At 44.4% G+C, this 25,862-nt stretch overlaps 1 protein-coding gene across 1 annotated transcript in view; it reads right to left on the bottom strand.

Annotated features, from left to right (window-relative positions):
- The window catches only part of SIL1 (SIL1 nucleotide exchange factor), a 234,699-nt gene that overhangs the window by 136,277 nt on the left and 72,560 nt on the right, over nt 1-25,862 (bottom strand). The window contains exon 3 of the mRNA XM_058677311.1: nt 21,218-21,356. Within this exon, the coding sequence (XP_058533294.1) occupies nt 21,218-21,356 (139 nt within the window). The remainder of the gene's footprint in view (nt 1-21,217; nt 21,357-25,862) is intronic.

Genomic DNA, 25,862 nt, shown 5'->3' with positions numbered 1-25,862 from the left:
GCAAGGTAGCCTAGTGGCTAAAGGCCTTAACTTGCATGTGCCAGGATTCCCTATGGGTGCAAGTTCATATCCAGGGTGCTTTCCTTCCCTTCAGCTCCCTGCTTGTGGCCTGGGAAAGCAGTCAAGGATGACCCAAAGCCTTGGGACCCTGTATCCACATGGGAGACCCGCAAGAAGCTCCTGGCCCCTGGCTTCAGAATGGCTCAGATCCAGACCTTATGGCCTCTTGGGGAGTGAACCATCAGATGGAAGATCTTCCTCTCTATCTGCTTTTCCAATAAAAATAAATAAATCTTAAAAAAAAAAGGGGGGGGTAGTATAGGGCCTGGCACGGTGGCCTAGTGGCTAAAGTCCTTGCCTTGCATGTGCCAGGATCCCAGTTAATGGGCGCCAGTTCTAATCCTGGCGGTTCCATTTTCCATCCAGCTCCCTGCTTGTAGCCTGGGAAAGCAGTAGAGGATGGCCCAAAGACTTGGGACCCTGCAGCTGTGTGGGAGATCCAAAAGACTCCTAGTTCCTAGCTTTCGACTGGCTCAGCTCCAGCCATTGCGGCCACTTGGGGAGTGAAATCAACAGAAGGAAGATCTTCCTCTCTGTCTTTCCTCCTCTTTGTGTATCTGACTTTCCAATAAGAATAAATAAATCTTTAAAAAAAGAAAAGAAAAGAAGGGTGGTACAGAGTTATTTATTCTTTCATTCATGAGTAAATATTTATTAACTTCTTATGATGGGGCTGGTTCTGTGGTTCAATGGGCTAACCCTACACCTTCAAGTACCAGGATCCTATATGGGCACCAGTTTGTGGCCTAGCTCCTCTGCTTCTGATCCAGCCCCCTGATTATGACTTAGGAAAACAGTAGAAGATGGTCCAAAGCCTTTCGATCCTGCACCTGCATTAGGGACCCAGAAGTTGTTCCTGGCTCCTAGCTTTGGATTAATCTGGTCACTGCAGTCATTTAGGGAGTGAATCAGTGGATGGAAGATCTTTCTGTCTCTCCTTCTGTCTATAAATCAGACTTTCCAATAAAAAAAAATCAATCTTTTTTTAAAAGCCAAACTTGTTATGAACCAGGAAGATTCTAGGCCCTAAGATTTAGATGCAAGCAAAATAAACAAACAAAAAAATTTCCCTTCTTAAGAGTTTGCATACTAGTATGGCATCAGACAAAATACAACGTAAGTGTATCATATTGGATGGTAAAGTGCTAAGGAACAAAATAGTTCAAGAAAGAGAGGAAATGACAAAAAGGAATAAAGCTTTTTGAGAGGGCAATCAAGGAGGGCTTTGATGAAAAGTAATTTTTGCCTTTTTAAAATCGTTTCAGATTTTTGCGGAACTCAGATAGTAGAGTTCCCACAATCCCTGGACACACTTGGCCAACTTTGGTTCTCCTACCATTATCATCTTACATTACCATGGTACAAGAAAACAACACTGCCACAAAATTCCTGACTGAACTCCACATTCCTCATAATTCAACTATTTTTGTATTAATGTCTCTTTGTGCTCCAGCACCCAAGTCAGATTTTTTAAAGATTTATTTATTTTTATTGCAAAGTCACATATACAGAGAGAAGCAAAGACAGAGAGGAAGATCTTCCATCCGATGATTCACTCTCCAAATAATTGCAATGGTACCAATCCGAAGCCAGGAGCCTGGAGCCTCATCCAGGTCTCCCACACGGGTGCAGGGTCCCAAGGCCTTGGGCTGTCCTCAACTGCTTTCCCAGGTCACAAGCAGGGAGCTGTATGGGAAGCGGGGCCACCGGGATTAGAACCAGTGCCCATATGGGATTGTGACACATGCAAGGTGATTTCTACCACACAGAAGCAGGCATTTTAGCTATCAGTTGAAATATATGTGCCCCTTCACGAATGCCCGGGTCCAACTCTCGTCTCCGGCTCCAATTCCAGCTTTTTGCCATTACAGATCATAGGAGGCAGTAGAGGATGATTCTAGGCATTGGTCTCTGATATTCGTACAGGAGACTTCATTTTTGTTCCTGGCTCCTGATTCCAATTCCAGCCCACTCCCAGTCACTGCGAGCATTGATCTAGTGAGTAAGCAGGTAAGAGCTCTTTTTCTGCTTGTCTTTTTCCTGCCTCTCTCTCTACCTCTAAAATAAATTAAGGGGAAAAAAGGGAATAACTACATTTAGATGTCATGTCTTCTCTGATCTGTGACAGTTTCTTTCTTTATTTATAACCACCATGACAGTTTGAAGAGTATTAGTCAGGTATTTTATAGAATGTCCTTCAAATTGGGTTTGTCTGATAGTTTCTCACAATGAGACTGGAGTTACTGGGTTTGAGGAATAGCAGAGCAGAGGTGAAATGCCTGTGTCTTCTTATCGTATCAGACCACAGTATATCCATGTGACAACACTGCTGGTGCCAGCCTTGATCACATGTTGTTCTTACCAGGCTTCTCCACCATGAAATTACTGTCCCCCTCTCTCTAAGTAAGTCACTAAGTTCAGTTCACACTCACAACATTTATCATTTTCTCCTATTTATTCTATCATTTGCTTAATGAGCTTAGAGTCATGTGTATTTATTTATACATCAACTTATAATCAATGCCATTTTACTCACTTTGTTGATGAAATCCTTCAGCTTTGACCGTAAGGAAGAGGTTACTTCCCTAAGGGAAAAATATAAGGGAGTCACAAGGTTCTCCAGGTTAAAAGTATTCTGAGTCCAAGTTATGATGAGCTAAGGAACATGATGGAGGCCAGGGGGACAGAGAAGAGGGAACATGAGGGAGAGCAGCAAAGGAAATTACTAATAGACAGTGAGCCACTTCACAGGCTTATGAAGGCTATGGAAGAGGCTCTTTCTTTATGTGAGAAGGAATATCAGGAGATACTCTGAGCATGATACTCAGACATGATACAAGGGGCACTGGAAACTGTTGAGTATGAACCGCAGGTGCTAACAGCGAAGGAGGGAGGTCAATGAGGAACCTACTGCAACAATATCCCAGACCAGACATTACAGTGGTTGTGGGAGTGGTAAGAAGTAGTCGAACACAGCATATGATTTAGGTGTTAGAAAGAGACAGGAGTCAAGCAAGACTGGCTGTGAGGACTTTGTTCTGAACAACTGAAAGGACTGAGCTGAAATTAACTGAGGGAAGTTACAGGAACTCAGTAACAGACATGGTAAATTTGAGAATGTTGAACCAAGTAGGAATACATAACAGGTATGCAGATCTGGAGATGCAAGAAATCTGCGCTGGGGATTTAGAAAGTCTGGGAGGCATCAGTAACATATAAAATGCAAAGCCATCATGCTGGATGAGATCACCAAGGCCCTACATATAGAAAGACAGAAGCAGAGAACCAAGGGCTTAGGACTAAGCGGTGTCTCGTCCTTAAAGAAATCAAGACTTTTTTATCTGCCCTTCAATCGCAGGGAAATTTAGCAGTTTTTCTCATGAGCAGTAAAATCTAATATTGCTCAGGGTCCCACTACTCTCAGGATTCATGACATGTAACCTTAATTCCCCCTCACCTCTTTGCAACTCCCCACCCCCATATGCTCTTGTCCTGTCCTATACTGGTCACTTTCAGAAGACAGTCATTATTGCCACCTCCCCTTTGCTGTTCCTCCGACCTGGCCAATCCTCTGAACTCTGCCTTACCAAATGCTGGTTCTTTTTAAAGTCCCACCTAATGCCCTATCTTCTCTCTGAAACACATCCAATTCCTCTGACTCAGAATGACCTACTGTTTATACTACTCAGTACTAATAAGCTACTGGCTAATGAAGCTAGTTAACTGTAACATATGAGTAACAAAGGTTCCTTTCAGAAAAACAGCAAAATAGCCTCTTCCCAGTTCCCCTCAATAAGAGCCTGAACCAAGTACCCAATGAAAGCTGTGTGGTTGCTTCATTTAATTCTGTTATCCTTCAGCAGACTCCTTGAGGGCAGGCATCTCTTTGGGTACTGGGTTAGACATAGGGTACTGGGTTAGACATAGGGAGGAAGGCACACAACAGCTGGTCACTGTCAAAGAAGCTGATGACAATATCCCTGTTCCTGGGGACCTTACCATCTCTGCATGTAACAGTAAGAACATATGATCTGCCCTTGCTGCCCTTCCTTACCTGAAGCCAATTATTTCCTGGTCAAAAGAGAAGTAGTAGAGACCACATGGAAAGAAAATCCAGGGAACCTGATGTATGATAAACAGCAGGGTGAGTGATACCCGAATTTCTGGTGCTACCCAAATGGCCTGAGAAGCAGGGCAAGATAATCAGAAGAGACACATCAGATCCTTTCTAAGAACAGAGAAAGCTATAACAATTCAAAGATGTTTACTGAAGAATCATTTACAACCATGGAAAACTGAAAACCATTTAATAAACAATAATAATCAACCAGGTATAATTTGGTATTTTTACACAATTGGACACATTAAAAACCAGCACCTAGAAAATGTTCACCGACTGAATGCCTAATTATATGTCAAAAGCACCAACTTTTTAAATGCTCCAATTCTAAATGGAAAGCATCAGTCTCAAAATAGTATGAACAGTAATGGCAGCACTTTTGAAAAAACAACTGGAAGAACAGAGTTATAATGTGAATTTTACATCTGTAAAATATGGGTGATTTTGTTTTTATTCTTGTTGTTATTTCCCTTTGTACTTTTCTATGTTTTCCAAGATTTCTGCTTTAAAAACATATTACTTTGTCAGCAAGCCACAAAACAAAACAAATGAAAACCCTTTTACAAGCAAACTTGTTTTCAGTGATCTGTTTTCAACCATGTAGGCACCTGGTACCTGCTAAAGGGCTCTTACTTCCAATGTACAATGCAATAGCCCTACGAGATAACCCTCTACTCAGCCCCTCCCGCCTCCACCATGCATATAAGCAAGAAACAAAACCAATAAAACTACAAAACCAAGAGCTCAAAGGAAGGTTCCTATTCTGTTCTAAGAGTTGTCTTCATTTTCTTGCTGTAGACAGAAGGTACTCAGTAAACATGAAGGGTAAGCAAGAAGCTGCGGGGCCCTGTAAGGCCCAGATGCCACTAATGTAGTAGTATCATTCACCTTCCATCCTCCTCCCTACTGCAGGACTGCTATCTTTTTTGTTGTTGTTGTTAAAGTGGGGCATCACACAGGCAGCTCTTAAAAGAGATAAACTGCTGACTCTCTGCACCATGGCATTCATTCTTTGCCTTTTCTTCCCCCTTTCCTTTCTTTCTCTTCTTAAAAGGTGATCTTGCCTTTCAGCTAGCACAATGCAGCAGTGCACTGAACCAGTGTGCCAGTCTGCAGAGAATCATTGAGAGAATGAATTTGAATAATAAACGCCAGAACAAGGCGATACCTTGGAGAGAGAGTTGGTGTAGTACCTTCAATTTAGAACCTCATTTCAGTGGCTAATGCAGTCGTCGGAGACATTAGCCTAATTTTTGTCAGGAGAGTCCAGCAACACAGCAGTACTAAATACAGGCACAGAGGACCCTGCTCATCTCAAAGACAAAATGTGAAGAATGAAATTAGCAGCACTGTACTTCTCCTGCAGAGGAAAGCAAATCCTTACCCTCCCCCAATTCATCACCAACCATGTTAAAATGAAAAAGCTCAGGAATGTGCGTAGCAGTCAGCACAAACATGAAGTTCAAGGGAAGCCAGGACCCTCAAAGAGACTCCCGTGAGGCACTTGAGGCCTGTATGCATGTTAGCTTTATAAGGCATATTATACATGCAGCCCTACAACAGATCTTATCATTGCCAAGCTTGTTTTCTGCAGGCTTGGAGAGACTCCAGAACCTGCTGTCAAGTCAACTGGCAGATGCCACAAACCACAAATGAGGAAGGAAGTCCACCAAGGCCAGACTAGAATGGGGAGGCTCAGTTCCAACACATCTACACAGGAAGGACTCCTGAAACAAGTGTTTTCCCCTGGCCAGGCTCCAACAAAGCCACAGCTGGTCTTGTCAGGATGTGTCCTAAGTCTTGGTCTCCTTGCTACAGCAGCCAAACAAGATCTCTGGGCATTCCTACAGCTGTGTAGCTACATAAGAAGGGAACATAAGGCAATACCACCCTTACGGAACACAGTTCAGGGGCCTCACGGCTCCCTCCTAAGCTGTGCCAAAAGTTCATCGAGCACTGTCTCCCTGTATAGCCGAAATGAGGAAGGCACTCTTCTTGTTCTAATGGATTGATGGGCCACGGAGATCCCTCTCTCTTCCTGCAGCTTCTCACTGCCTTCTTTCCCAAAATTCTATTGTACCTCTTACTCTGTTGTTCTGGGTTCTTCCAACTTACTTAAGTATAGGTGAAAAGACAACAAAATTTAACCAAGACCTCATAACCAATGATTTTCTAGAACCTAATGAGCCTATCTAGAAGTAAATGCTCCCTTCCTTGACCACCAGGGGACAAAAAAGAGGCCTAGATGATCCTGAAATGTCAACACTGCAAGGATAGTAATCCAGATGCTGTGAGAGGGTTGTGGGACTAAAGCTTTCTGTTTGAATGAATCCCCAGCTGGTTTGTGGCGGTAAGGTAGAGGCATCCTGTCATGCTCAGTACTTGACAGGCACATGACAAGTATTCAAGCACCAACCTTAGGATCTGAACTCTTCCCAGGTGTCTCTAGGAACTCTCAGGAATATTAGTGACTGTCCTCTTTTCTTCACAGACACTACAGGACACCGTTCAAGGAGAATTAAGGGTTGGGAAGAAAAGCAGAAAACCCAAGAGGCTGGCTACCTGAAACTCCACCCAAAGATATTCACAACAAGGGGACCAGCACAGGGACAGTGAGGCAGGACATGCTCTTAATACACATGGACTGCCTGCCAACATTTACTGCATGGCAGGCATCCTAGCTCCACGGGCGACGACTAAATCATTGTATGAACTTTCTTTTTTTTAAGTAACATGTACAAAACTCCCTCATCTCAGGAAGAGAAGGTGAAGTGGAGGGGGTGGCATGTGGGGAGTGGTAGTCTGCTATTGGAAGCACAGATTTCATTCTAATGCTACAACAGCTTCCTCAAATCATGAGGGGCCCATTCTGGAGAAAAGCTGGGCAGACCAGAGGGTACCAACTGTGGCTCTGGGTAGAATAATAACACTATCACCATGCAACTGTATCATTGCAGTGTTGATAATTTCCCTGTAAGAAGCAAATCTTCCCATAATCATAAATCAATCACTCGGTGCAATTTTACAAATCTATTTTAAAAAAATCAGCTATTACCAGGAACTCAAAATGTTCAGCACCAGAAGCATAATTAGGGGAGATTCTGAACAGTACCCTGAGGCAAGCCATACAAGCATAGGGTAGAAAAGAGCTATATACACTTAGAAAGCTCATTTAGGGAATGGACTGCGCATAATGCATGCAGGCCCTGGTGTGCAGACACTCCCTCTTGGTGGCCTGCTCAGAGGCAGGCTGTGAGCCGCAACACTGGCAGATGGCTGTCCCGGTGGCAATCCTGCATGCTCCACTGGCCGCCTCCTCCCGTCCATCCTGGAGCACAGACTCACTCCCAGGAGGGGTAGGGAGCACAGGCAGACATTACCCCCAAAGAACAGTTCCTTTCCCTAGGGAAGGTAAATATTTCCATCGGAAGGCAAAGCCAGCACAAGGTAATTTATCTTTGTGCAGGGAGAAGGAGCTGCAAACATAGTTGCTCATTCAAGAGACAGATGATCTCTGCAAACCAGGCAGTGCCAGACCGTCTGTAAAGGGTTTATATATCTCCATCAGCACAAGTGGCTGTGCAGACAGAGGGAGGCGGGAAGATGGAAGGCTGAACAGGGAAGGAAGGACTCTTGAACCCCAGATGTCCCATGCTAAGTCAGCTGGCCATCTTTCCTCTGGAGTTAGAACCTGAGCACAGGGGTAGCAAAGGCTTGGTTTCTATCAGATGCTCTCTCTTCTAACCTAGGTGCTGTTGTTTTGTTTTGTTTTGTTTTAAACCCATGTGTTCTTTTTTTTTTAAAGATTTATTTTATTTTTATTACAAAGTCAGATATACAGAGAGGAGAGACAGAGAGGGAGGTCTTCCATCCGATGATTCACTCCCCAAGTGAGCCGCCACGGCCGGAGCTATGCCGATCTGAAGCTGGGATCCAGAACCTCTTCCAGGTCTCCCACACGGGTGCAGGGTCCCAAAGCTTTGGGCCGTCCTCGACTGCTTTCCCAGGCCACAAGCAGGGAGCTGGATGGGAAGTGGAGCTGCCGGGATTAGAACCGGCACCCATATGGGATCCCAGGGTGTTCAAGGTCAGGACTTTAGCCGCTAGGCCACGCCGCCGGGCCCAAACCCATGTGTTCTTAATCCTCCTTGTCCATACGTAAGATCTGTGCACTCAGAGCCTCTGCATGTACAAACCTCCAAGGGTAGCTTACTGTCTTCATGTGAGCCAGATACTGCTCCCACCATCAATAACCCCTCTTTTTTTTGTCATGTGTGACTAAAAGAGAACTAAAATAATCTACAGAAAAATATGGTTATGAACTCACTTGTAATATAATACATAATTCAGAGTCCAGCCATTTGTCACAGTATTGAGTAATCCACATGTATTCCAAGGGTCTGACAAGAAATTTGTAAATCAATAGCAAAAAGCAGTACACCTTAGCCACTGAGTTAAAACACAAAGAACATTTTTTTAACATTAATTTTTTTTAACTTAGAAAATATGGGATTCAAGGGTAAATACTTGTAAGGGAGTTATACACCAGAATGGAAGATATTATATTTTCCAAAATCCCCCTGACAGCTGACCTCAGATTACAACTAAAAACTCAGAAACCACATTCTCCCAATGACAAAGATGGCTTTCTTCTACAAACCTTGCTATTAGCATGACAGGGATGGCCACATCAGTTATAAGAAAAGTACATGTATCCTTTACACTCAAGAAAAGCAGGCAAAATGACTGCTTTGTGCAAAAACAAGGTACTTAAAGCAAGAAAGAAAATAATAAACTATTGCAAAGCTAGGTTGGAACCTATTTTTCTTTCTTCTGGATGATCAAACAGTGAGCATAATCCACAAACATTGCCATAGTGACTGTTACAGAGATAGAGGGATAAAACAGACAGGATTTCATTTATTATCCAAGGGACAGAGACAAGAACTCTGATCACTCAGCCCTACAGACTCCTAGTACCAAGTGAATGCCTTCTCCTGAGTTGCAGTATGGCACAGCTGCAGGACCAGACCCGGGATGGGTGTCTGCACTGCCACCTGACCAATCATTGGCTTACAGCAGACCTTACTGCTCTGTGCTGCTGATGTGCATAAACAAACAGAGGCCATTCAATAAGAGCCTTCACGCTGATACAGAAGGTGAGAGGAAATCAGGTACTACTTGCTGTGCCAGGGGAACTGCTACTCCCCAGTCAGCCTCTCCTTTACCCTAACAGGCCACTTGAAGTGCACTTATTTTATATATTTATTCTAAACTATTTTTAGTTATTTACTGTTTAACTTTTATTAATTATTTTCATTTTTTGAAAGGCAAAGACACAGAAATAGTCAGTCCAAACTTCCCCAAGTGCCCACCAAAGCCTGGGCTGGGCCAGGTTGAAGACAGGAGCTAGGAACTCAATCTGGGTCTCCTTTGTGGGGGACAAGAACATTTGCTGTGGCCCCGGGGGCATGTTAGCAGGAAGCTGGTAATAGAAGTAGAGCTGAGACTTGAAAGCAGGGCATCCCAAGTGACATGTAAACTACTGTGCCCAAACACCAGCCCCTGAAATAACTTCAGACTTACAGAAACATTGCTCAAAAAAGTCAAGTTCTTCTATACTCTTTAACAGAGTCCCCTGGTATTAATATCTCACAAACTTTCAAACAATTTGTAAAAATAAGAAATTAACATTGATATATCTGTACCTACTAAACTATTACTTCAAATTTCATCAATTTTTCTGCTATTGTTTCTCTGCTTCTGAATTGAATTTAGGCTGCCACAATGTATTCATTGCCATGTTTCCTCAGCCTTCTCCAATCTGTGACAGTTCCTCAGTCTTTGTCCTTCTTAACTTGGATGCACTTGATGAACACTGGTAAGGTAGATTATATCTCAGTATGGGTGTGGTATTTTTAATACAACAAACAACAGCAGTTAAAATTTACTAAGATACTACTATACATATTGCACTATACAAAATGATTCATATTTACCTTAATACTCAAAACAACCCTCTGAAACAGCCTTACTTCACAGGAGGGGATAGTTCATTAAACCTTAGTGGAACTGGGATGAGTGTTGTGGTGCAATTTAAAACACCATTATCCCATAATGAAATGTTGGTTCCAGTCCTGACTACAGCCACTCTGAACTTTCACACCAGTTTCTTGCTAATGTACCCAGGAAGCAGTCAATGATGGCCTAAGTACCTGGGTTCCTGCCACTCACGTGAAAGAATCAGATGGAGTTCCTGGCTTCTGGTTTCAGCCTGGCCCAATCCTGGCTGTTATGGGCACTTGCGGAATGAAAACAGTAGATGAATAAGCTCTCCCTTTGTCTTTGAAAAATCTTAGTAGAATTAAGTAACTTGCTGAAAGCTATTGTTAACACAATTACAAAAACAGCTGCAACAGGGACCCCAGGCAGCCTGACCCTACAACACTGTGCCACCTGCTATATTTAAGGCCCTACAACAACCACCAAATGCCAAACTATAGCCTGGGCCTGGCCCTCTGGTTATTCCCTCTGAAAAGCATATCTCATCGACAAATAGGCATATCAGGCTTTTTCTTTTTGTCTGAGGATTACACAAATTGCTCACTTTAGACATTTTGCCCATATAACAAACAGACTTCTTCCTTCTAATAAGAGGTATGTCTCAGCCTAAGGAAAAAGAAGAGGGCCAATGTTCTACTGAGACCTCACTCTAAACTGGTCCTAAGCAGAAGGAAAACACGAGAGTGCACAGTGAGTTTAACTCAAGTGCCCCAAGGCTGTCGGGCTGTCACCAAGTGTACACATATATAGGGTTGCAGTTAAAAAAAGAAAGAAGACAATTCCCCCCTCTAGGATCCCACCCTTTCTGTGCCACATCCAGAGATAGGCAGTGATGGGCAATACAAGTTGGCACCTCCTCTTTAGCACTTAGGGAAAGCAAGACACAAGCCACAGCACAGGGTGTGTGTGCAGGGACTGGGCTATGGGAGACTAGTTGGGAAGAACAGCTGCACTCTAGGGCTTGTTTTTAATGCTTCTGACTTCAGATCACTCAGTTTCACAGACTTGATTTTCCCCAAATCCCATCTCTGGCTAATGTGTTTTTCTTCTCATTTTGACTGATCAGCGGAATACGTGGCTGGAAGGACTGGCTTGGAAGTCATTTCTTTGATGCTGGCAGAATGGAGAAAATATTCCCACAGCTACACCCCCTTCCCTCTCCCCTCCACTTTCTATCCATACTGCCATGTGCCACTCAGTTACAGGTACAAGCCATGACAGCCTGGAAAGAGACAAAGCAGAGAAGAAAGACTACAAGGGAAGGGAAACAAGAGAAGGGCTAAAAGCATGGAAATGGGGAAGACAGAAAGCAGAGAACACATTTTGTTTAAAAAATAAACATGACATACATGAGCAGGGCCAGATAATGCCAACACAAAGGAAGAAATGTCTCAGCTCCTTTGATTTGTCTTCCTCTTACTTCTCTTTGTTCCTAAAGTGTTAACTGCTGCCCCAACACCCCCCACCAGACACTGTCACTAAGAGAGACTTAAACCAAACAAGTCATCTGGTTACCCACACTACTATCAGATTTGTAAAAGAAAGAGCCCCTCCCCTCTAAAATCAACAATGCTACACCTAACTCCAAGGTATTCCCTACCAGCTTTTTTGATCACATACTCGAAGTTGAAATGTTAACGGTCTTTAGGGAACAATTTGCCCAGCCTCTTCATCTATAACCTAACCCAGTGGGAATCTAAAGTCAGCTAACAGTCCTCCCATGACACTGAACACTGGGGTTGCTACCATGTTTAGGGACATCTGGATCTATTTCTCAGATCTAACCTAGGAAACCAAAATGGGCAGCTTGAATACTTTCTGCACCCACTTGAATAATTTCTACCACTTAATGTAAACATTCTCCAACACTGCTATTATTTCATTCTGACAAAGACTTCAAACAACACTGCTTTCAGGTAATGACACTGTAATTTCTACTCTAATTAAAAAAAAAAAAAAAGGAAGGAAATTCCAGGAAAAGCAATGAAATCTGAAAAAGAGATCTCCAAAAGAGACAAGGAGAAAACATAGCTACTCCCTCTTGGGCTATCTTGAGGGTTCATTACTATACATACAGGACCAGCACAAGGGGATTTCCCAAAAGATGCTAATTTCTTCCTTCCCCACCCAACTATCATGTTTCCCTTGTTCCAGTCCTGCCCACAAGTTCAGGAGAATTCCCTCAGTCTCTGTCTAAAAGCCTGAGTTGGCAAAACTAATAGACAATGGAATAAAGATGAACAAAATGCTGTTTATGCAATATTTGGAAGGCTGCAGAGCCAGGGGGAAGCAGTAGTCTTCCTTTCTTTCCTAGGCAAAAATAACTTTACAAATACAGTATCCTCTTATTACTATTCCATAAAAACTCACCTCTGCCCAGATAAACTGATTATGGCCACAGGTAATTAAATCTGAAAACTTTTTAATCCAAAGAAATGGTTCTGTCCTTCCAAACAACTGCATTACACAAACCATAAACAGACTATTCTGGGAATTAAAGAAATTAAAATAAAACTCAATCTTTGTTTGCCCAAATCAACATATTATGGGAAATAAGGCAAGACCAACAACCTATGAGTACATGAAGGATAACAAAACCAAGCCCCAACAGGAGGAGAAAGAAAGTCAGTCTGATCAGAGCATAAACAACAGAAGGCTTGCAAGGCTCCTGCAAGGCTCCTTGCAAGGCTCCCTGCTTCTCTTGGCTGCTTTCCAGGCCTGCCAGGTCACTGACTAATGGGGGTGTACCCCCCCCCATCCTAATCCTAAGATTTGCTAGGGGTCTCAGAGAGTGCTGCCCTACACATTCATGTCTTCAAAAAACAGAAGGTTGCAGCAGGTTCCAAACAACATCCATAAAGCTTTCCAACTTGCCAGAAACCTGGCTTCTTTCCCATAAAGTCCTATAGACAGTGAAGACAAAGGTCTCTCTCAACAATGTAACACACAACCCAACAGAGCCTGGAATGAGCTGCCCATCATTCCATCTACCCTTCTGTCTACCTAAACACTGCCCAGGGCACAGACTGCTTTAGAAAGTCACCAAAGTCCTAGCCCATTGCCAAATCAGGTTGTCAGATGTCTAGTGGGTCCAGTCCAAGGCTAAATAATTTTTAGTTCTGGCCGCTTGGTTGTCAAAGCACCTTCCCCACAGAGATTCTTCCCAACCTTTTTTTCTCAAGCCCCCAATCAAGTCCTTTTTCATTGCCCAATGCAGAATCCCACCCTCCAGTTTGCTTAGAAAACTAAAGATGTCCAATGGAGGCTTTCTCAGTTCTCCTCTTTATCTCTCCCATCTTTCCATGTTCTTTCTGGTCTTTCCTTCTCATTTCCAAGCCTCATCACATTCATGAGGCTAAGACCTTTCATCTTCCATAAACAACTTTGCCATATCAGACAAACAGACTCTATCCATCCAGCCTCAATGACACTGCGAATGGAAAGCCTTTCCTATGTCCTGGGGTCCTCCTACAATCTAGGCCTTTGTGGGTAGACTCCTGTCGCATCCATTACAGTATCCCCAGCAGAGAGCACCGTACTTGAAATGCTACAGGAACACAGAATAAATGAGGCGTTTGATGCAGCTATCTCTGCCAATATCATTTAAGTTCTCTCCTTGACTAACTCTGACTGCTTGAACTCAGGAGTTCACATTATCTTTCCTACGGGTTTCCGTAGTGTAGTGGTTATCACGTTCACCTGACACATAATCTTTCCTCATTTCCTCATCTCCCAGCATAGCCCCTGGCTGGACTCCATGGCAGGTTCACAGGTAGTACTTAAGTTCACATTTTACAATCTACTGTTTTGTTAGTTCTTTTGTTTATCTCCATTTTCACTCCTTGTCCTCCATCTCTGATAGAGTAGATGTTGCTCACTGCCAATATCCCACTATTCTTCCACGCATTCCCGCCACTCCAGCCAAGTAGACATCCTCCCCTCCTTTCAGGTCACTGTCATTCCCCTAGCCCTCTTGCTTCCCACATTGACTTTGTCTCTAGTCATATATTACCTCCATTTAAGTTTCAGGTCAGTTCTCAGTCCTCTAACCAAACTAAGAATGTAGCAGTTTCTAGAAAAGGGTTTCTCATTTCAGCTCCATGCAAGCGCTGAAGAGCCATTCCTAGTCCTGATTAGTCCAAACCTTTTGAGATGATCTGGACTGTCTTGGCCAGAAGGTGAATCCAATACTAGAAACAGAAGGCAAGTCAGAGCTATGCACAATCCATGAATTTAAACTACAGCCAAGATGTTGGCCTGATGGCTAGCATGGGCTTGCAGAATTTTCCAATATCATTATGTGGTCTAAGTTTTCCAAATCATCCACTGTGGATGACGTGTCCTGACTTTTGAAAGATGAGGCTCTGCCACTCTGTTAAGTATTTTTGATTATACCTCAAAGAGAACAGGTGGGTAGAAAAAGAGGCAGGGAGGATAAGGGCCTTGGAGTGAAAATTAAGCATACAAATAGTTGTGACATGAGGATAGTCAACAGCTGCTCTCTATCACTACCCAAATCTACAGATTGCAAAGTGGACCCTGGCTTATGCCATCAGGTAATGAAAACCAACCCTTGAGCAAAGATGTGCTGGTGTCTGATGCCAACAAAGAGTTCAGCCAGCTGGCTATAAAGTGGCTGTGGCCTTGGCCTTGGCAGTGGCAGCCACAAAGACCACAGGCCTTCTCGCCCTTGGCTTAACCTGCTCCCTAGGACATGCAGGATTTGGCTGCTGGCAACAGTGGTCAGCACTCTAAGAGGCTTGTGATAAGACCTCCTGACATAAGAAATGAGATGAAGAGATCTGAACTGCTCCTGTGGAACTTCTAGATCTTCATGTGTTCTAGTCTCCATCCTTTTTCTTCTGATACAGGGTAATGAGAAGCCCCAGAAATTGTTTACAGGGCTACAAGTAACTTCACATCCTACCATCCTGCAAGTGGTTCCCCTGATAAACTTGACATTACCCTAGAGAAAAGCAGATGATCAGACAGTAGCACACTTACCAAAGGCTGGGAGAGTGACAGTGAGGGGAGAAATGGGCAAAAAGTAGTAACAAAGGAACAAAGTTCTCAGGAAATCCTGAGAATTTCAGAGAATTGAAAGGCCTCAAGCAAGAAGGAAAGCAGAATGCAGAGGGTGACACCAGTATGGATAAGTTCTAAACATCTTGCAAGAAAAAAAACAACTTTCTGGGGACAGCAGATAGATCACCATGCAACATGACACTGGCTGCTCCAACCAGCTCCCATCCCACTTTTCCAGCATTGTCTTTGAATCAGAGAGACATCATCCATTCTCAGGCCAGCTCCTCCTGGTGATACCCAAGTCTTACAGTCCCACTTTGATGAACCCCAGGGACTTAGGTATGAGCTGCCCCTTAACTACCAACCCTGCTCCCACACACTCCTCCTGGGACAGCATGCATATGTGTGTACACACATACACACATGTGAAAGAGTAGACAGAGAAGATCTCATTCCTGGGGACTACTCTGGGATTCACTGATTAGTGAGGAAGATCTCTCTAGTCTAAGAGAAAGAGATGATCACTTGCCTTCCAAGCAAGAGCTAGAGAGGGGACAGAAGGCACAGGAACTCTTTGTTATGATAACTCCTCAATTAAACTTGTATATAGTTCAAAGAAAGAGCCTACAAAAAAAAATTTTCTGTGCACAATTCAAAATATATTTTAATTCCATTGTCCATGAGTTTTTGAAAGTCTTTGTCCCTGGCACAGTGGTCCAAAAACCCTAGGAATATCTTAAGTGACAGGGGTATTTTTGAGACAACACCTGAGTTAATGCTAACCACGTGACTTGTGGTGGGACTTCCAGGTAGCATGAGGATAGGGACAAGGTCCTGGAAATAGCAACCCTGGATTACATGCCAGGAACCTTCAGTCTCATCCCCACATCCCCAACTCTAATCTCCAGGGAGAGTGGGAGGGAAGTTGGGAGGAGTTCAGTGACCCCTGGCCCATGCTTTAATCAGCCAGGCCCAGATAAAGAAACCTCATAAACACTGGGGTCCTCCCCAGAGATTTCTGAACTGCTCTTGAGTTTGAGGGTTGGTCAACATGGAAGTGCTGACAGCATGAAGCAAATGAAAGCTGTGCATACCAGGTCCCACAATTACCCCAACAGATCAGCCCATGTACTTCCCTTTGGCTATCGCCAAGTTGCATCCTTTATTGTAATTGGTAAATGTCCTTTCCTGAGTTCCTTGAGGGATATAAGCAAATCTAAACACAAGACTATGGGAGTCCTTGATTTGTAACTGCCCAGTCAGAAGTAGAGGTGGCCCAAGACAGAACTGGCATCTGAAGGGGCAGTCTTATATGACTCTGTCTTTTAACTTTTGGGATCTGATATGAATCCCCAGTATGAAGTATCACAACGGAATCAAATCGGTCATTCACTTGGTGTCAGAAGACTGGAGAACCACACAGTACACCTAAAGCCGTAGAGGGTCAAAGGCCCTGCCAAGATCGTCCTCAGGGTCACCTAGCCAGAGTCAGGTGCTCCTTCAGACAGATGTCCAGGACCAGCAGGAAATCAGACTCCTCTCTTAAATACTTGAAACCAGAGTAGTTGGTCTACTATAAATGAGGTTTTTAAAATTCAATTCCCTCTTATTGCTCGTGCAGATCCGAAATGATCTGACCAGATGGCTAGTGCTCTATAATTCTTGGATTGCTCTCATCAGTTGTTGATGATTTGGATTTTTTTTCCTCTCCCTCACATGAACGTGTTCCTGCACAGGCTTCCTGTGTGCTCCCATCGAGTGGGCTCTTTGTGCTAACGCCAACATTTCAGACTCTCACAGGCGCCTGAAGTCAGATCAGGTCAATAAGCCCTATGTTGCAGCCTGGCTATGCTTCCCTAAGCCTGCATGGGGCCAGCATGGGACTGAGTAGTTTAAGGGGGATTTTTGCCCTACCTCCACTCCCTCCATCAGGTCTTATAAGACAGGGAGGTAGCAAAGGTATATTTTTCAAAATGATACTATAGCTACTTACAGATTATGTTCCATGTGCCATACCCTGAGCAAAACATGTGTTATGTATTAATCTTATTTCCTTCTCATACCAGCTCTATAAAGTACTCATTTTTATCTCTGTTTTCACATAAGGAAAATAATAAAGTTCAGACATTCTAAGCAAAATGACTTAAACCACAGTTTAAAAAGGGAACGAACTGCCCTAATTGAAAATGTTAAAGCCTTGCCACATCATCCCTGATGCCTTCAATGAGACCACATCAGCTCCATCAGCACACTAAAACCCACATGGGTGGGTTTCTTTGCTTTGTCTGCAGCCTCGATGAGACTACAAGCTACTCAAGGGTGGGAGAATAGTATAGCACAGTTGTTACAAACTGGGACTTGGAACCAGTCAAAGCTAGATTTGAGATATGACTATCATTCAGCTTTGAATGTAAAAATCAGAGTGATGATAGCATCTACCCTCCGAGCATGCTTGGCAGCACTGATGCTCAGTAAATGCATTATCTCCTCCTCTGGCTACAAGTACAGTGCCTGGCACAAAGTCAGAGCTTAGGAAATACCCAAGTGAATCTGGCTGTGATGGACATTCTGTAACAAATGCAAAGGCACTAAGTCCTGGTGTTTAGGGGTCTTCAGCCCCAAGACAAATCCCCGAGTTCTTTGCCCAGAACCCATGAGACCTTTCAGCCAATAGTTTTCCTCAGCTTGCTTGTGAACAGCTGATGCTGAATCTACTCTCAGAAGCTTGCTGTGTCTCCGTAAGGTGAGGCAGATCCCAAAATAAACCAGAAGAAAGGGAGACAGGAAAATCACTTCCAGGAACAAGCAACTCCTAGTAAGAACGCTGACAGTAATGACAGAGGCAGGCAGGCAGGCTTCAGGAGAGTGATCTGGAGCTGCTCACAAACCTGAGCAGTAAGGGCCCACTCCCATCTGGCCTAGCAGGAAGATCACTCAAGTCCCTGATTGGGCCCCTTGGTGTTCCGCGTGGTAACAGGCAGTCCAGAAAGCTACCTTTAAATGAGCCTAATCCAGAACCAAAACAGCTCATGTGCCCTAGGATCCCCTACTTGAAGGCGCAAGAAGACCTGACAGGACAGAAGGTACTGAACCACCACAAGTACAGTAAATTTAAACCTGCTTTCTGTAAGTTCCCAAAAGCTATTCACCCATATTCCTGTGCCATGTCCCTAGATCTCAAGCTGGAAACACTCTTCTGGCAACCCACTGCCCACCCTAAACCCTATTTCTTTTTTTTTTAAAAGATTTATTCATTTTATTACAGCCAGATATACACAGAGAAGGAAAGACAGAGAGGAAGATCTTCCGTCCGATGATTCACTCCCCAAGTGAGCTGCAACGGGCCGATGCTACGCCGATCCGAAGCCGGGAACCTGGAACCTCTTCCATGTCTCCCATGCGGGTGCAGGGTCCCAATGCATTGGGCCGTCCTCGACTGCCTTCCCAGGCCACAGGCAGGGAGCTGGATGGGAAGTGGAGCTGCCGGGATTAGAACCGGCGCCCATATGGGATCCCGGGGCTTTCAAGCCGAGGACTTTAGCCACTAGGCCACGCCGCCGGGCCCCCTAAACTCTATTTCCTCACCAGCATCCATATTGAGAGGGGCAGAGAAAATATGTCAGAAGCAACATGAAGGCAACATGCTCCTGGCCCACTCACTGGGATTCAACTCCCTAACTAATTCGAAAGAGTGATGTTAATGGAGAAGTTATCATTGAAAGTCAGACCAACTTTGTACCAGGTTGATATCCTTGATTAGGAACTGGGCAATGGGCTGTGCAACTGTCCCCTCATCCTCCACACCAGGAAAATTGTCTTCCCACTCCCTCAATAGTAAAGTCGGGATTTGAACCCAGTGCTGGCTGAGTCCAAAGTCTATCCTCTGAGCACCTAATTATTCTCCCTCCCCATTACCTACCCTTCAGAGAAGATCCCTAGACGGGCTACTTTTCTTTTAGCTGCTAGATAGCTGTTCAAGAAGCCCCATGCAGCATTAAAATGTGAATTAAACATAGTCTGGTGGAACGCAAATGCCAGCTACCCACGTAGGCCCCCAAGAAACCAGCCTCCTAACATATGTAAAACCTCAGTCCTGCACTGGGTCCTGACAATGTCTCATCTGCTTCCATAGGGCTATTTCTATTGTGCCAGATCTGAAATCACCCCATGTCTGTGACAGAGGCCAAAATAGGACCCCACTTGATCTCCTATTCCCGTCCTGATTTGGGGATGAGACTTAAGAGAAACCCTCTTGGGGTACAGCCAACATGACTGGAACCAAGGTTGCTCTGCCTTCTCAGCTGCAGGACTCCGTCTATGCTCAACTGTTAGGGAATTCTGTGCAGGAGACTTCACAAGGGACTCTCAAGAAACTACAAGGCAGAGGGTAAGGTCAACAGGGCATCTGGTGAAATGTAAAAATCCATGCTCTATTTCACCTTTCTGGGAGCCCACAGCCTGCTCTCATTATACAAACTCGGCTATCCCTCCCACAATGCACATAGGGCCCATTTTGACCATAAACAGCAGTGCAATTGCCTCAAGGGCCCAGGGTCAGAACCATCAGCCTTGGTCTGACTGCATTGTGGCCCAAAGCCTGGAAGGGCACGATTTACTCAACCACAGGACAGATAAGATAAGAAGTGGAGTCCACAGAACAATAGCCACTTGCACCTGGCAGTTGCCTAGTTAAAAATGACACCAACAATTTCATGAAATCAGTGGGGAAAGCTCCCGTCTTCCATTTCCCACCCAAGAGTCCCTGTAGTTTCAGTCTCCAGGAGCCAGGGAGGCTCAGCCTCCAGGGAAGCAGGGGGAAGACAGCCAGAGGTTGGATCTGCTAAACCAGAGCTTCTATTCCTAAAATCTTCCTCTGCTCCCACACCACTAGCTCCCACTTGGCTGCCTCGGTGCTTCATCACTCTGCCATGGCAGCAACTACCCGTATGCAAGCCCAGCAGGAGTGATATTGCTACCAGAGAGCTGGCTGGCACAGCAAATGCTGTCCCTGCCAGCACAGCAGCAATGGGGGCAGTGAGGACGTGGTGATGAATGCCAGCAAGGAGCTGATGAAACCAGCCTTGGCAGCTGCCAGGGTTTGCCATCCACCTTGACGCAGTGTAGAATGCAAACAGCCTCCTCCTGAGAACAGTCCCAAGCATCAGCACAGTAGTGGGCTCCAGCCAAGTACAGCTGGGACTAGGAAGGACAAGTGGGAGGTGAGTTGGTTCATGCTCCAGGGTCAGTGACAGAGGATAAGTCAGTTGGATGACACTGAACAAAATTACTTAACCTCTCTAAGCTTCAATATGTTCATCTGAAAATAAAGATAATAATAATCTATTGTTGTGAAGACTGAACAAGATTACATATGTGAGGCACCCCACATGGTACTAGAATATTGCAAACCCTCTACTATTGCACCACTTGCATTATTATTTTAAGGTTCACAGAAGGGTTAGAAAGCTACTCCTTCTGAGAATGCCCCACTTAAAAACCAGGCCAGGACCAGCCCAATTCCTGCCCCAGGTTCCTTAAACAAGAGAACACTCCTGCCCCCCACCAACACTCAGGACTCTCCCATGAACAATCTTTCAGCAGCACCGAGTCTAGTAGCAGAGCCAAAAATAGCATCTGCAGAGCAAGGCACATGTCACTGCCTCTCCTGTGCTTCAGAAGTGCAAGGAGAGACAGTTTTCAATCACTTGTTCAGAAAGCACAGCCACCCACCAACTGCCTTCCCTTCCAGGGCACTAAGATGCTGCAATCTCAGTTCTGTGGAAAAAATGAAGGCCTCTGAGCCCTGCTGCAGCAGCCACCAACCTGCCACACCACTTCTCTCCTGCAGGCCAGAGGGAAACTGCCCCTGCCAAGCAGCTCTATGGAGACAAATGGCATATGCAGCCTGAATTCAAGGGCATCGCATGGGGACAGGGCAGAGCCAGGTACCTGGTCGAAGGGCCTGCCATTCGTTGGTTGGGTGGAACACCTCCAAGACCTCAGTGTCCAGCTCTTCTTCTACCTTGGTTTCTTTTCTTTCCGTATCTTGGGTACTACTCTTCTCTGGGTTGGTCAGCGCAAATGACTTCTGGGAAAACAAAACACAGACTATGAACTGCCACCATGAGTTCTAGGAAGCAAAAGAAAAATGGTAAGATGGGCACTTTCTTTGTCTCCTTGCCCCTCTCCAGGCACATTTGGATACCTGCAATTCTTTTCACAAAGTCAGCCTCACAACCACAGAGAGAAACAAGTGAACACAGTCTGTTGACACGTGCATGTGGCACTTCTATAGAAGCCTAAGGATTTCATACTAACTTGAGGGAGTTAAGCAAACTGACTTGGCAGAGGGTTGGCAAAAGGGTACAGTAAGATCTCTTTACTTAAAAAAAATGTATTTGAAAGACAGAGTGATAGAGGAAAAGACAGAGATTAATCTTCAATCCACTATTCACTCAGCAAATGACAATGTCAAGCTCTTCCAAGAATTTTCACTAACAAGAGATAAAAGCATGAAATAGGAATCAACATCATGGGGCAGTGGGTTAAGCTGCTATCTATGATGCCAGCACCTTGTATGAGCACTGACTTGGGTCCTTGCTGCTGCACTTTTGATCCAGTTCCCTGATAACATGCCTAGAAAAGCAGTGGGAGATGTCCTAAGTGCCTTGGGCCCCTGACCCCTGTGGGAGATCCAGATGGAATTTCTGGTTCTTTGCTTGGCCCAGCTCTGAACATTGTAGCCATTTTGGAAGTGAACCAGCAGAACATCTCTCTCCTAACTTTGCTGTTCAAATAAATAAATCTTAAAAAAATAATAATAAATGCAGATGCAAGAATTGTAGACCTTTTAAAGATCAGCAAGAAAAACATCTTTGTCAAAAAGAGGCCTACAAAGCATGTTCCAGGTTAAGGGGCTATAAAAAGCATTCATTTCTGTACAGGAGTTAAAAACTCGGGTTCTATATCAGGAGACAAAATATTTGAATCCCAATTTTTCTGACTCTGACAAAATTGCTCTGCATTTGAAGCCTCAGTTTATACATATGTAAAGTAGTAATAAAAACAATATTCAGCTCATATACTATATGAAGGACTATTTTGTAAACTACTAGCCTGGTAGGATGTCATGATTACTACTGACAAAGACAGTCACAGGCTCCAAGTCGAATGAATCTGTGCTGTCATCCAACAGTGCCCATACATTACAGCATCATTCAGGCAGGTCAGACTGGGGTGCAACCTAGTCCCTCAAAACTCCTCCTATCAGTGCCTTCAGAGGCCGAGAACTCTGAGGGCATCCACCCCAGTTTGGATTTACCACATGGGATGGAAGAAGCCCAAATGCTTCCTTGCAGGATCCAAGGTCATCAGAACAACAGTTACGATCCCTGAGCAGTCCGCAGAAACAGAAGAACAGTAAACTCCCTTCGGGACTAGGGAGAGGAGCTTTTTCTGGTCCTTACTTAGTTCCAACTTTGGCTCCTCATCGTCTCTTGCAATGACCATTAGGGTCGCTCCAGAGCCCCCCAAAAAACAGACAGACAAACAAACAAAATTAGAATAGACAGAGATCAACAAGGAAAACTTAGAACCAGACAGGAAACGGTCAGCGTGGATTCACTTATACTTTACTAGGTAGGATAGAGATTAGTTACTTCTCACTAGGGTATTGAAGATTTCTCTGCACACCCTCCTAAAACAGTTCTACACCTCAACTGTTGACATATGCCTTGCTAGAGTTATAAGCCAGTTTAGACTATCCTACAATCTGCCAAGTTCAGTAGAATTATGCTTCAACACTATAGACTGCTAAATACTAAAATGAGGATAGACACAAGACAGCTGAATAGTACCCTATAGCCATTTTAAGGTGTATAGAAGCTGGTTGTATATAAATTAGAATCAAAATGTCAATGAAGTAGTCACAGGATGTGGTTGAGAACTTGCATTTTTTAACATATTGGTTACGCAATATCATGTCAATTAATTCCATAATGTTGTAAATTGTTGTTAATGTTATGTTGGGGCTTCTAATTGATCAGGATGATATTCTGCCAGCTCAACCTTCAGACCAGAAATGGTCTCCCAAAGAAATGGTTGAATTTAAAAAAAACAAACAAACAAACAACTCCTCCTATTGCTTCAACTTGAAGCCTGCGCAGACTTGAGCTCAAAGAATTGGAGCAGACAAGAAGGCATGCTTGGGAGGCTACAGAAAAAAGACAGGCAGGAATCACCGCTTACTCTGATGATATGGACGTCAAGGACTCCCCAAAGCTCTGATTCCTGGGGCCAGGCATCATGTCAATCCCTTTCATCATTGTATCCCCACACTCAGCCCAGGGCTGAATAAGTGAGTGAACAACCCCTCTCAAGGCTGGGTGTTTTTTGAATGCCTTAAGGCTAGGGCAAACCCAAAGTACTGCCTTTGGGGAGTCTGCTAAGGCCAGGCATGAAGCCCCATATCCAAAAATATAGATCACCATGTCTAATAAGTACCTATAGTTCAGCCTTGCTGACCAGCCCCTGGTAGAAGCACTGAATTGTAGGATTAGGAGAGCCCTGATCAAATTAACCTAAAATGTGTTGTGCAAAGGCCCCAGGGGCAGGGTAGGTGTGAAGATGTGGAATGGATTTAAGAAGTGAGGTGAGCTAGATAAACACAGGGGGTGTTAGAACTGTGGGGACTGGAACCCTCCTGCCAGCTGCCACTCAGCAGATCCTCTGCTGCCACACACACAGGCATTCAACTTCAAGAGAAAAGGAAATGCATTTTCTTTTTTACATAAAATGCTCTTATTTTTAAAACAGTAAGTGGGTCAAACTAAACACATCTAAGCTTCAAACAGCAACTCATGTTTTAATGGATATATTAGCCACACAGGTGTGGCTATAAGCAAACAATGACAGAAACAATGACAGAAAGAGGGTACAGACAGTGATGACGGGAAGATGGGAGGCAGGCCTACTGTTCATCCTTCAGGCAGGGGCTAGGAGAGCTTTTTTTTTTTTTTTTTTTTTTTGTAGATTTCATTACCAAAATTTACAGAGCAGGTTTAAGAAAGACGAGAATAAGACCACTCAGCCACAAGCTTCAAGCTTCAAGCTTCAAGCTGCAGGGTGGCCAAATGCTTGAATAACAATTCCATGCTTGTCATGTCTTCTCTTGGCATCATTATTGAATTCAATTTTAGTACACAAACCAAGCTGTTATTACAACTCAGTTTTTAGGTATGGGGCATACAAAGCTGGTGCTCCCCCGTTTGAAAAGCTCCCCTTCTCCACTAGTTCTAGGTGACTTCAGATGCTATGCCCAGATAACATCTGTCTATCCTCAAAGACCAATGACTCAGATGCATTGATTCAGACTCAATGATAGAAATACTCCCCAAGATGGACAATGCACTCAAAAGATGAGGAAGGTTCCAGAACAGACTTTGAAGAAAAGTGACACTATAAGGACATGGCTACAATGATCACAGTAGCTATAATTTATTAAGCCGTCATTAGGCACTAGGTGGCTTACATGCCTCAATTCCGCTGAGTCTCACCTGTGAAGCAGATCCTATTATTCCCATTTTCATGCATGGTCTGCTCAAAATCACACTGCTCACAAAGGCAAAGCAGATTTGAATCCAGCCCTGCCTGGTTCCAACATTCATGAACAAAGTTTAACTCAACTGTATGTGTCTTCATGGTCAGGTATCCTAACAGTTGTACCTACGGCTGACAGAATAAGGCTGAGGGTCCTGAAACTTCCTTAGCACATCTACCAAGTAAAGACTGCCATCAGCCAGGTGAGATGCCACAGTCTCAGACAAAGGATAAGTAAAACTAGCCTCTCTCCCAGGTAGTTCTTGAACTAGAGAGAAAGACCAAAAAGTGTTAGGCAAACCAGATCCTGGTCAGCTCTGAGGCAAACCCCATGCTTTGGTGCTCTCTCGGTTGGTCCCCAGCACTTCCTTCTCCTACCACAACTCCAAATATCAATTTCCTCTCAACTGACGAGTAAAAAATGCCAGCTAAGGTGTTAGCTGACAACAGCTTACTACATCACACTTCTGAATAAAACCATTAAAAACCAAAGTCAAAGACTTGAGGCAGATCCCAATTAGATCTGAGCTGGAGGCATGGTGCTTACTCTCCCAGCTGCATGACTGCAGCTGGGGGAACTTGAACCGGGCCAGGCTTGAGGCTTGGGATTCTAGCTCCATCCACTACTGTCATGCAGTGCACAGACACTGAGCTAGTATGGGCTTGAGGCTCTAATTTTCTCCATCCATGGCTACCATGCTAAGGGTGGATCTTGAGCAGGTCTGGGCATGCTCAGGATCATGGCTCCATCCACCATCACCATACTGTGGGCAGATCCCAAATAAACTGGGCTGGAGGCACAGGTGCTCACTCTCCCAGCTGCATAGTTTTAGCTGGGGGAACGCAGATCAGGCAGCCAGGATGCCAATGCTGCTGGGTGAAGTCATCGGGCTGCCTGGAATTGCACTCTGAGAACTTGGGAGTGTGGGATTACAGGGAGTCTTGGGGAATGGCACAAGTGCAGATGAACAGGGACCTGAGGGTTCATGCTCTGGTG

The sequence above is a fragment of the Ochotona princeps genome, chromosome 19, assembly GCF_030435755.1.
Source record: "Ochotona princeps isolate mOchPri1 chromosome 19, mOchPri1.hap1, whole genome shotgun sequence".
Taxonomy (NCBI): domain Eukaryota; kingdom Metazoa; phylum Chordata; class Mammalia; order Lagomorpha; family Ochotonidae; genus Ochotona; species Ochotona princeps.
This window is presented reverse-complemented; position numbering and strand designations above follow the sequence as displayed.